The 12,925-nt window shown below is 38.4% G+C and overlaps 1 protein-coding gene across 6 annotated transcripts in view; it reads left to right on the forward strand.

Annotated features, from left to right (window-relative positions):
* UTRN (utrophin) overlaps positions 1-12,925 on the forward strand; it is a 368,491-nt gene that overhangs the window by 109,005 nt on the left and 246,561 nt on the right. For all 6 annotated transcript variants that reach the window (XM_051811059.1, XM_051811060.1, XM_051811062.1 and 3 more), the window contains 9 exons: positions 3,972-4,085; positions 4,707-4,862; positions 5,637-5,807; positions 7,606-7,785; positions 9,358-9,492; positions 10,002-10,151; positions 11,543-11,704; positions 12,049-12,177; positions 12,594-12,767. In XM_051811059.1, coding sequence (XP_051667019.1) covers positions 3,972-4,085; positions 4,707-4,862; positions 5,637-5,807; positions 7,606-7,785; positions 9,358-9,492; positions 10,002-10,151; positions 11,543-11,704; positions 12,049-12,177; positions 12,594-12,767 — 1,371 coding nt within the window. The remainder of the gene's footprint in view (positions 1-3,971; positions 4,086-4,706; positions 4,863-5,636; positions 5,808-7,605; positions 7,786-9,357; positions 9,493-10,001; positions 10,152-11,542; positions 11,705-12,048; positions 12,178-12,593; positions 12,768-12,925) is intronic.

Here is a 12,925-nt window from a genome sequence, read left to right on the forward strand (position 1 = left end):
CTTGACTTAGACCTAATCTGCAATATCACACCATGTCTCATTCACTTACCATCACACTCTGATCTTAATTATTTAGCATGACAGAGTAAATATTCTGCATGTAAGTTTGCCTCAGTGTCCTTTGTGCAACAACTTTCTTTGAGTCTTATTCTTCAAATGGTTGCAGATTTGCAGTTGCCTTGATTAGCTGTAGCTACACTGTGCAAAACCTACTTACCTCATGAGTTTGAGCAGCGTTTTTTCCCTCCCTTACTTTGTTATATTTGCAGAATTCTTCTTTTTCTGCACTTGTGTCTTGTTGAGTGGTCTGTACATGCACCTACTGTCCTAAATCACAGCTTTAACTGTGTGAAGAATGGATCTTGAAAGCTGAAATTCTTGTATTTAACTGAGAGTATGCTATTGAGAGTAGGGTAAACATGTGCAGTATTAACATGGCAGGTTTTTGGTTAGTGATCAATTATTTAGTTTTTTCAGTCAAAGCTGAAGCATCCTGTTCTCCATAGCTGTCCAGAGTGATATTGGTACCATATACCATGTATATGAAGCACTCACTGATGAAGGATACAGATTTTCATGCCCATGTGACTTTTGAATTGCTACGGAGAGCAGAGCATTGAAGCAGTGCATTGTTTTGTGTAGATCTGAGAACAGAATTTGCTCCCCAGTAAGATGTTAAAAAATTTTCCTGTTACTGTAAAAGGAAGTACAGAAACCGAAAAAGAAATTATAGCAGAAGAAACAATGAAGACAATTATTAAATACTTGTTTTATTAATATTTGCTTTGTTAATATTATTATTCTTAATTGAAAATGAAAGAAATTCATATTGATGCTATCTGTAGAAATATGAGGCTTACATTGGGGGCATTTTCTTAGGAAAGATATTTTTAAGTATGCACTTCCTGTGTTTTCCAAATGTTTCATAGAGCTAGCAGTGGATGAACAGTCGTGTTACATACTCTGATTTTTTCCTTTTGAATGAGTGGTACTAATCTATACAGAGACTTTTGTAGTCTGGCACTGTATAAATAAAAATGAGCATGTGGAACAAGTTGAATAAAAATTCTGGGTACCGCACTGAACAGACCAGGACATAACTTGTAGTGCACGAAAGATTGGTATGGCAGACTTGGTATGTGGTCCTGGTGCAGACACCGAATTGGTCAGTAACACTGATACCAGAGACACAAGATCAGTTTGGAGGATGGCTGGGCAGTACCTCCTTGGTTAAGAGAGAACTTGAAGCATCCTGCTATTAAAGGGGAAAAAAAAAATTAAGTGGAGAAGAAAAGAAAAATAAATAAAAAATGAATAAGTGAATGTCAGCTCTTGGAGAACATGTGGTTGTGTGCAACTAGATGCAAGTGTTAGTTTATTTTTAATGTTTCTTATTTTTCCTAATTCACCTTTAAAAGCGGACATTTCCCAAAACAGCACTCCTTACATTTAGGTTTTTGAAAAGAAACAATGTCAATATTCTTGTTTTAACAGTAAGCAAACAGATGAACAATGCTTAAAATGTCCTTGTTAGTCTGATGAACAAGAGTTGGTGGCAGATCTGCCTGTGAGTCCTGCTGCTTAGGTGGCTCTTCTGTTATTTGTGATGTGATAGAGGCTCCCCTAACCTGACAACACATCCCTTAGTGACATGATCTGGGAGTGATGTTTTACTAGCAGACTGTATTACTCATGAGATGAGAAAAATAGACAAGGCTCATATTATCAGTTTTGCATCTTGTATTTTCTAGAAGAAATTTTCTGTATCTTGCATTCTGTGTTATCGTACCTGGAATAATGAATGGCTTGCTGCATCTTTGATTATGTATCACCTTCAGATCTTTTAAATTCGCTGCATGGCTGTACATCATGTGGTTTTTCTAAGAGTGAACGAGTTAAAATTCAGCACATTTGATCTTCATTCCTTCCTGAAATAAGTTTTAAAAACTGGTCCTGGAGAAGTGAAGGCTCTGGGGAGACCTTATAGCAGCCTTCCAGTATCTAAAGGGTGCCTGCAAGAGAGCTGAAGGAGAACTTTCTACAAGGGCACGTAGGGATAGGACAAGGGGTAAGGGCTCTAAACTGAAAGAGGGTAGGTTTAGATTGGGTATTAGGAAGAAATTCTTTACTGTGAGGGTGGTGAGGCACTGGACCAGGTTGCCGAGAGAAGCTGTGGATGCCTCATCTATGGGAGTGTTCAAGGCCTGTTTGGATGGGGCTTTGAGCAACATGGTCTAGTGTAAGATGACCCTGCCCATGGCAGGGGAGTTGGAACTGGACAATCTTTAAGGTCCCTTCCAACCCAAACCATTCTATAATGTGGATGTTCATGTCTAAAAATTGTGAACTCTTGTACATCAGCAATCTACACTAGTTATTTGTCCGTTGATAATTATTTACCTGTGCAATGAAGGAGCATTTATTTAATGAAAATTCTGTAGACTTGACTTGTGATTCAGCAAGTTATTTAAATGTGTGTCTAACTTTGAGTAATCCCACTTAATTCACTTCAGCTACTTATGTAAATATCTTATAGTAAGAAAGCTAAATTAGTTATGTGCTAAAATGCCTTGTCAAATGGCAACCTTTATAAATATGTATTTTTTTACATTAAACCATGGTTCACTGTTAAGCCTCCTGGGGTCTGTTTTCTGGAAAATGATGTTCAGGCTAATCAGCTGCAGGAAATTCCCCCAAAAGGAAAAGGAATGAAGAAAATGTCGTGACTTTGACCTCTAATGGTAGCATTTGCCTAAAAATAAACATGAACTTAGTCTAATGGTTTTTCATTAGTGCAGACATTTTTTGAGAAGCAATGGGTAATGTATTGGTCTTGAAAAAACTGTTAGTATGAGATTTTTAAGAAAACAAAATGTGTGCTTTCATCCTCAGTGACACGCAGAGTAGAAGGTGAAGCTGATAAGCTTGACTTGGCTTCTCAATAACAGTTCTGTATGATAATGATTGTGTCAGGATAAAGAGATGCCATCTATTGAAAACCCCCAACCAAACAGTCAAAAAATGTTGATTAGAAGAAGTCCAACTATATTATTTAAAAATGGCAACCACATAGCTTGATTAGGACAAGGAAAAACTCTCTTTGTGCTTTAAATTTGCATTGGTTTTGTTTGTAAGGACAATTCGGAACATCCACAATTGTGTGGGCAGGAGACAGTGCTTCTGTCTCCCTCTCTCCCTACCTCAGAGCATGATGTAAGGAAACTGCCAGCTGTTAGATCAGATAACTCTGAAACTGGGTATGTATTTACTCTTTTCCCTAGGAGTTACTCAGCAGATACAGTAGCTGCTATTGGCCTCAAACTGATAGGCTGTTTTGTTTGTTTTTTTTTTTAATTTTACTGATTAGTCTAATCTTCTATGTTTTTTTTCCTTTTATGACTGTGTCTCTGTTACATGAGTGACTTTCCCAGCATGGTTTCTACCTGTTAAGTATGTTTAGCATTATTGACTCCTCCATATACACATTTTTGTAGGGTCCTTTCTTTTCCTTAAGAGTGCAGTTTACCTTTTATCAAGTGTGGTGGAAACCATGCGTCATTTTTGTCATCAGGAAAATGCTATTCCCAGCCAGGTCCTTCATGTACCTACATGAACCATGTACTTCTTGAAGCCATGCTCTCCGCCTTACTTGATCATGTGGTTCTCTGTGATAGCCTGGAGCATTGCAATGTCAATTAAACCATGCTCTGGTGGATGGAAGAATATCACTGTTGTAAATTTAATTTTTGTATACACTTGAGAACAGAGAAGTTTTGGACACCTCTGCCCTCCAAAAGAAAACCCACAACAAAAGAAACCCCAAAATGAAACCAAAGTTGGTCTGATGCAAAACCAAGACAATGCTAGCAGCTTGTAAAATATTCTTTCGATACTAGCAGAATTTGAAATGCAACTATCATACATTCTTTATCATGATATTGTATCAACTCTTCCTTACTATATTTGTTTAGACTGACTCAAAAGTTGTTCAGAAGTGGATGGATGGTGTTAAAGACTTCTTAATGACAGAAAAGGCTGTTCAGGGCGATACTGAAGGACTTCAAAGGCAACTTGACCAGTGCACAGTGAGTTTTGTTCTTTTAAGGAATCTTTTGAAATAATGAGTAGCATCTTTTCTTTACTATTTTACTTTTATTAATAAATATTGTCCATAGCATATTCCATATAGCCCAGCAGAAGAATCGTTGTATCTTTCTTCAGGGTGTATTTTAATTAGTTTCTTGTGTGTAGGTATCACTATTTGTGCTTTTCAAAGGCCTTCACTGATTCCTTCCTAGTCAGTGGCACATAATGATCGCTGTTATGTAGAATTTCATCTTATAGCAAGTAATTACAGTGTACGTTCAAATGTTTGTTTCCAGTAGAGTATAAACTGAGGTATGCCAGAAACAGCAGGGTATTTAGTGCATGTAATCTTCGAACTTGCGTTGTTCTGGTGTTGACATTTAGCATGTCAAAATGTTTATGCTGTATATGGCAAGCTGTATTTTGTTTTCTAGTTCCATGGTTCTGATGTTTTGAACCACTAAAGGATTGTTTTAAGCAGTCTGGGATTGAACACTGTATCAATCTGCTCCTGAAAAATTTCTCTGGAATAATTAAAAGTTAGAAAATTATTAGTAGCCTATAAATATATGTAAAATCTTGCTGAAGAACAACATTCTTTTTCTCCAATGTGTGCTCAGATGTTTGTCAATGAAATGGAGACAATTGAACCATCACTGAAAGAGATGAAAGAAGTAGAAGCTGCTTTAAGAGCTCAACCTATTGCAAGCATAAATACTTGGACAAAGTCTAGGCTAGTAGACTGCCAGACTCAATGGGAGAAACTGAGTAAGCAGGTGAGTTCTTCTTTCCTTGCTAATACTTGCTTGTTACTACAGCTGTCTGTTCGGTTGTGTGGCATTGGTAACCTTGTAATTGTTTGTAATTAAAAATTAATTTGTTCACTTTGTTTCATGCTGCTCTTTCTGGACTGTGTGGGAGGGAAGTCTGACTTCTGTTTTGCTGTTTCTGAAATCTGGAATTTATTCTGTCCCTGTATAATTTCTGTCTGCTTCCAAGCAGCTTTGAAAAATAAGTGGCTATAAATAGGCTACCACACCAGTCCGGTGTATTTAGTTGTTTCTTTTGGGTAGAAGCTTTCTGCTGTCTGTAGAAACACAATTCTTTTGTTGCAGTTCCTGGTGAGCATCTGTGTTGGAGAGCCTTGCTGTTCATATAGAATCCAGGTTGTTTGAGCTGTGGAGAGAAGTCAGGCCTGAAGAGTGTTTTAGTGCTCTGTATAAATACATATCATACTAACTATATGATACTTGTAATCAGAAGAGGGTTTTATTCTGTCTGACTTTTTCCAGGGATTGTCACCAGTTTACGTGCAGTGAAGGGGAAAGTAGAAAGTAATTTTCCTCCTTCCGTTACCTCTAAATTTTGTTGATGTACGAAAAAGGGTTCATAAGTTTGTGAGTGTGTGTGTAAAAATAAAAGTCTTTTGTTAATTAAAGCCTGAATATGTTTTGAAAGTAAAATATTTTGACAAAGACTTGTGGTTTTTCATATATAGAAGGACATTTAAGTAACAAAACTGCTGTTTCTTTTTCTACCTTGGATTCTAGATCATTAGTCAGAAAAATCGCCTGTCTGAAAGTCAGGAAAAAGCTGTAAATCTGAAGAAGGATTTGGCAGAGATGCAAGAATGGATGACCCAAGCTGAAGAAGAATATTTGGAAAAAGACTTTGAATACAAGTCCCCTGAAGAGCTAGAGAATGCGGTAGAGGAAATGAAGGTCAGCAGTACCAGCTCATTGTAGAGTCCTGATTAAAGAGAAACAAAACTTAATGACTTTGGGGTTGACCTTTTGTGGGAATATTATCTGTGTGGAAAGGAGCTTGGGTCATGACAAGGGCAGTGGTATTTTACATCTTTGCTTTGTGGAATTTTTGTTTTTTAAAGCATAAACTGGGAAAGCAGATGTTCTATTTGGCCACAAGGTGGTAGGGATTTCATAATGAATAACAGCTTGCCCAGTTGTTGAGTCAGGCTTACTTTGTATAGCATATTAAACACTAAGAATATGGAAAGTAGGAGACGAAACTTGAGAAAGAAAAGGTGATGCTATACCCATCTAAATTAGAGGTTGTGAAAACATTCTGCCGCTTCTAACTCTTGGACTTCAGTTTCTTGTCCACTAGGTATTGTAACTTGACATTTAGAAAATTTAAAACAGATTTAAAACAGGTTTTAAGGTTATCTTGTTTTTATCATCTGTTGCAAACAACGATCTCTTAATATCCTGAGTTGGAAGGGATCCACAAGGATCAGTGAGTGATGTTGGTCCCTGCTTCTCTAATTTTGGGTTTGGTGGCCAAATAAATGGAGAGGAAGGAAATATTTTTGTCTCATTATAATCTATTTTCAGTTGAATAGGTAATTATCTTGGATATAGGTACAGAGTAAATAAATCTCTGTGGTTTTTAATCTGAGAGCTCAGGCATATCATCATAGATGTTTTGACTTGTATGTACACTTTTTAAATGAGTATCCACTACACTGTTACTCAATGGACCATAGAAAAGAATTTTCTCCCTTACAAGTGCTTTGACAAACCTATTTGAAGTTTAGAATTCTTCTTTTTGAAGAGATTTTCTGAAGCAGTCTTTAACAAGTGTTTTAATATATTCATGTCCCTTGGAACCATTTGAGATTCACATAGTCTGACAGCTGGCTGAACACAAGCCAAGGAAAGAAAGAACCCTCTTTTCATTGGCAAATCTGTGAGACTTTGAGCACATTTACCTTTGTCAAATCCAGATCATGTTATGTATTTTACATTTGACAGTTATGTCACTGAGCCAGTAAGTTTATTGTAATACTTGCAATTCCTCTTTCATTTGCAGTAACAATAGTATCCTGGGACTACTTTTAGGACTGGGAAAGAGCACTCTCTGTATTTAACTAGGCACGTTTTTGCATATGGTTTTGACCTTGCCAGTTCTGCTCTCATTTGAACAGTGTGGAACTCCTGATGACATTTGAAAGAATAATTTTAAGATAAGAGTAAATGGTTTTTGATAATCCTGCCATAGAATGTGTTCCCCAAATTTTCTATTCTTTGCCCTTCCATTAACTGGCTTTTTCTTTTTCTCTTTTACTGTACATTTAGAAGACATCTTGAAAAATCTGTATGAAAACTATGCTGTCATGTACTAAATTCTACCATAAAGTGCAATGCCTTGTTATTAGAGATACTTCAGCTTCAAAAAACTGTTTTTGAAACCTGAAAACAAAGACACAGGACAGTCACTATTTCTAATGGCTTCTGTTTGTCTCAGTGGAGACAGGCTCAGACTGGTCTGCCTTATCTGTCTTCCAGCTATCTTCCTTCCTGAATTCTGGTTAAAGCAAAACTTGACAACTGATAATATTATTACTCCAGACTTGTGCACTGGGAGTTGTACTGTGCCCAAGAATACATTGGCAGCAGGATTTCCAGTGTAATATTGCTGATTTTTCCATTTGAGTGGTGAGTATCTGACTTTATGGCAATTAAAGACTGCTCATGTAATCCTTTTTTCTTTGGGCAGAGAGCGAAGGAGGATGTGTTGCAGAAGGAGGTGCGGGTGAAGATTCTCAAAGACAACATCAAGATGCTGGCCACCAAAGTGCCCTCTAGTGGTCAGGACCTGGCAACTGAGTTGAACGTTGTGCTGGAGAACTACCAGCTACTGTGCAATCGGATACGGGGGAAATGCCACACGTTGGAGGTAAGAATGATAGTCATTTCGTAGTCATATCTGTTCAGTATCGTTATTGATGATCTGGATGAGGGGATTGGGTCTGTCCTTAGTAAATTTGTGGACAACGCCAAGTTACGTGGGAGTGTCAATCTGCTGGAGGGTAGGAAGGCTCTGCAGAGGGATCTGGACATAATAATTCAATGGGCTGAGAGGCCAATGGTATGAGGTTCAACAAGGCCAAGGTCCAACACTTTGGCCACAACAACCCCATACAGTGCTATAGGCTGGGGGCAGAGTGGCTGGAAAGTGGCCCAGCAGAAAAGGACCTGGGGGTGCTGGTTGACAACTGTCTGAATATGAGTCAGCAGTGTGCCCAGGTGGCCCAGAATGGCATCCTGGCTTGTATAAAAAATAATGTGGCTGGCAGGATCAGGGCAACAAATCATCCCCCTGAACTTGGCTCTGGTGAAGCCATACCTCGAGTATTGTGTCCGGTTCTGTGCCCCGCACTACAAGGACATGGAGTATGTCCAGAGAAAGGTAGTGGAGCTGGTGAAGGGTCTGGAGCACAAGTCCTGTGAAGAGCGGCTGAGGGAGCTGGGGTTGTTTAGCCTGGAGAAAAGGAGGCTCAAGAGTGACCTTATCATGCTCTACAACCACCTGAAAGGAGGTTGTAGCCAGGTGGGGGTTGACCTCTTCTCCCAGGTAACTGATGACATGACAACAGTCTTAAGCTGCACCAGTGGAGGTTTAGACTGGACATTAGGAGGAATTTCTTCACTGAAAGTTGTTAAGCGTTGAGATGGGCTGCCCAGGGAGGTGGGGGAGTCACCGTCCTTGGAGGTGTTTAAGGAAAGACTGGACGTGGCACTTAGTGTCATGGTCTAGTTGGCATGGTGGTGTTTGGTCAGAGGTTGGACTTCATCTCAGAGATATGTTCCAACCCAATTGCTTCTGTGATTCTGTAAAATGGGGACAGGTGGCACAAGAGGAATGGAGAATGATACTGAAAATGACTGAATACAGTAGCTTCAGCATAAATGCATTTTACTGTGGCTCCTTTCCAAGATTGTTTTCCCTTGAAATGGCATCCTTGGAATCCATGAGACACCATCTAACTTTGTTTTTATAATCTGTATTGTATTCAATGCTTCTGCAAATAAGTAACCTTGTCTCACAGCTCTGTTATTCATCTGTGCATCTTCCAAAATGACAAAATGAATTTACCAGAATTTAAAGGTTGAAATATAATAATAATTAGAACATGTAGTTATGGTCTGGGATAGGGTGTCTATGTCCTATCTTTCAAGTGGAGTGGATGGATTTTGTTACATGCTTACATAGTTAAACAAACTTGTGTGTCAGTGATAGTTTTAGCATGAGTTTAGAGACTGCTAGGTTTATTTCTCTGTATCTTCCTGCTATAGCTGCAGGTTTTTCTGTCTAGACCATACTGTGCCATGGCATATTTTTGAATATTTTCTACTTGTCTGTTTTAGGTGAATTTCTCAGAAACATATCTATAAGTTGTTCACAAGAGTATGTGAGCTATTCCAGGCATTCTGTATTCTAGACTATTTTTTTTTCTGTTTCTCCTAGGAGGTGTGGTCCTGCTGGATTGAGCTGCTACAGTATCTTGATTTAGAAACAGCTTGGCTAAACAATCTGGAAGAAAGGGTGCAAATGACAGGAAATCTGCCTGATAAATTGGATGCTGTCAATGACGCCCTTGAGGTATTATAATGATTCTATTGGATTAGTAAATTTTCACATAGCTCCATTAAAAAACAAGTAAATTCTTCACTTCAGTAGAATGCTGAAATGTGCTGAGTATTCTGATTCTTGATGTTAAATGAATGTATTACTCTGAATCAGAAATGGATATTGTTAAGATCCTCCACCAAAAGTGGAATTTTTCTGTATAGGATCATGCTGTACTTGGTACCATAATAAAATTGTATGCTGTCTCCTGGTCTCTGCAAATTGATTATTCCTTCCAGTGTTATAGTACTATGAAATGATGTGAATAGGCAAGAAATGCTGTGAGGCTTAATTATCTAAAGTAAAATCACCTCTGTATTTGCCTTGTAACCATTATGAATTAAACCATAACTAATTTATGCTTTTAGAGCACTCTCAAGACATTTGAGGTGTTAAACTTCTGTGCATGTGGCCATATTTCCAGCTCTGAAAATACAGTAATATTCAGTGCTTTGACCTTTAAAACTTTTTCTTCTCATTAGTCCCTGGAATCAGTCTTGCGTCATCCAGCTGATAATCGAACCCAGATTCGGGAACTTGGGCAGACATTGATTGACGGAGGGATTCTTGATGACATCATCAGTGAAAAATTGGAAGCTTTCAATGCCCGCTATGAGGAATTGAGTCACTTGGTAAGAACTTGGGGCTGGGGTTGAAATATACTGAGGTTTTCAGCTTAGTAGTCTGAAATGATTCTTGTTGGCTGAATTCATAGATGCAGGACTGCAATACAGGAAAAGAGTAAAAAGCATCACAGTGTTGTCAGCTGTTTTCAATTTGGAGTAATGCCAAAGAGCAAGATGCTTTTCTTTTTTTTGTGACTTGAGTTAGGATTTGTTTTGCAAGCTCAACACACCCTTGTACTGCAGGAACCCCCTTGAATTTTGTCAGGTAATTGTGACAAAAAGGCAATTCCAAATTTAGGAGGGACAGCTCAACAACTGACGTTAATATTGCCTTCCTACTGCCATAAATACTAGTAAGTGGCTCACAAACTGTAAAAATGAGGAGGATAAGTGACATTTTCACTCTTTGAAATAGCTAGGAAGAAGTCACAGTGAAATAAAGAACAGAAAGAAAACATTCTTCTCATTACCTATCTATTATGTTGTCTTTTTCCTCTTTTCCTACTTCAGTCTAACCTTTTATAGATTTAATAAGTAGAGGAAGACTAACTGTATTTCACAGTTCAGGTTGCATAGATTTTTAACTTGTGTTCTGTATCTTGATAATACAGGCCCCTGCCAAGTTGTGTGATGGGAGTTGTTTTCTGTAACTGCCAAAGTGTAGTCATAGAGGGGATTTTGGTTCACGCTCATTACAGTGAGCAACATAAATGCAGTGCCCTCAGCTAGGGGCTATGTGCTGTCATTTAAGTTAGCATTCACTACTGTTTTTCCTGTTGCAACAGTACTTTATTGCAATATAAAAACCTGTCTGCTTTGGTAGCTGTAGCGCTGACACACTAGGCTGTTGACAACTCTCCACATCTCTGTATGTGTATGTGTACATACACTGGTCTGTGCATGTGTTGATAGTGGGGAATTTAGTGACATTTCAGATGAACTTGGATGTTTTGCTGTTGAAGGAAGGGGCAATAAAGGGAAAGAACTGTGGACTTCTGTTTTGATACTGTAACATAATGAGTTTGTTGGTTTTAAAGGAAATGCGTGTGTTTAGACACCAAACAACATGTGATGTATTGCGAAGTCCCCGATTTCCATTGAATAGCTAGTTTTTGAAACTAGTATGTCTTTAAGAGTACTTTCTTCCAGAGATGATGGGAAAGACCTGTTTTCACTATTCTGTATGTCTAGCAGCACAACTCTCTGTGCCACTGTTTGTCTTTTACTGGTTCAAAAGCCACAGCAAACTTCATAAATTGCTGCCTACTAAGTGTTCTTTTTAGCCAGTCCTCCTAGCATAGGATTTTTTGGGTCTCTCTCACTTTGTTTTGAGAAAGTTTACTAGAATTTGTATTGAATTACAGCTCCATCTTGTCTTATCTTTCTGTCCTGCTCAGGCGGTGAGCCGGCAGATCACTTTGGAACAACAGCTTCAGACCATGCGAGAAACCGACCACATGTTACATGTCTTGCAAGAAAACTTAACAGATCTGGATAGACAGCTGACATCTTACCTGACGGATAGGATAGATGCCTTTCAGATGCCCCAGGAGGCCCAGGTATTTCAGTACAGTTCTTTGCTACAAAACATTTTGAAATATTTCATCATAGTGCTCAGCCTAGACTTAATAATTCATGAAGGCTTTATTTCAGTCCTGTGCTGATGCTCTAGGTGTTACTTTTGTAATCTGGATTGTTCTCTTCTTTTAAGAAGGTTGTATTGAATTACAGTGGCTTTTAATTTAGCAAGCTGTCATCAAAGACAGAATATTTAAAATAAACATGATGGTGTTTGTTTTACAGAGTAGATTTACTTGTGATGGGTAGTAGGTGGTAAGCAAACTTCCCTTCCCCTCTCTGCAAGCAATTTTGTGGATTTTTTCCTATTTTTCTGAAATTGCAGAAAATTCAAGCTGAGATTGCAGCTCATGAATCCACCTTAGAGGAGCTCAAGAAAAGTGCTCGCTCTTTCCCTCCTGCTTCTCCCGAGTGCAGGTCTCCCCGTGGTGGAACTCAACTAGATGCTTTGCAGGTAAAATACGAGAATCATACACACTACTGTGTCAGCCTGTAAATTGTTTGGTGCAGTCAAACAAATCTCAGAAGAAAATATGTACTTTTACTTGCTTTCATAAGGAAACAAGCAGCTCTATATGAATTGAATAAGGAAGCTTAAATTTCACAAGTATCACGAGATAAATGCTGAAAGTCAGAAAGTCTCTGTATTTCAGTAGAATGGGTATTTTCGAAGTGTATGATACAGTATTACAGCTCTTTCAGTTGGAGATTTGGAATAGGTGATGAAATTGGGCTTGGCAAATAGTGGTGCCATGTATTGCCACTGAGTTGTGGTGGCATGCTCTGTGATGGGAAATGCTTTAAATGTTATTTTTTGAAGTGCAGCTACGAATTTGAAACAATCTTTTTACATAATATTTATTAAAACAGAGAAAGCTTCGTGAAGTATGTACAAAGTATCAGCTTTTCCAGAAACCAGCTAATTTTGAGCAGCGCATGTTGGATTGCAAGCGGGTTTTGGATGGTGTAAAAGCAGAACTTCATGTCTTGGATGTGAAGGATACTGACCCAGATGTAATCCAAGCTCACCTGGAAAAGTGTATGGTGCGTATGCAGTGTTCTTACCACATACTTGGGGGTACTTCTTTCTTGTGTGATTCTTCTTGCTTAAATTCTCTCCTGAGGAAATTTGGCTTAAAGTCCTCATGGAACTATTGCAACTCATTGGGAAGTGCTAAGACAAAAATTGCTAACTAAAAACC

The sequence above is a fragment of the Manacus candei genome, unplaced genomic scaffold, assembly GCF_025592945.1.
Source record: "Manacus candei isolate 608988 ecotype Guabito, Panama unplaced genomic scaffold, ASM2559294v1 h1tg000081l, whole genome shotgun sequence".
Lineage (NCBI taxonomy): Eukaryota > Metazoa > Chordata > Aves > Passeriformes > Pipridae > Manacus > Manacus candei.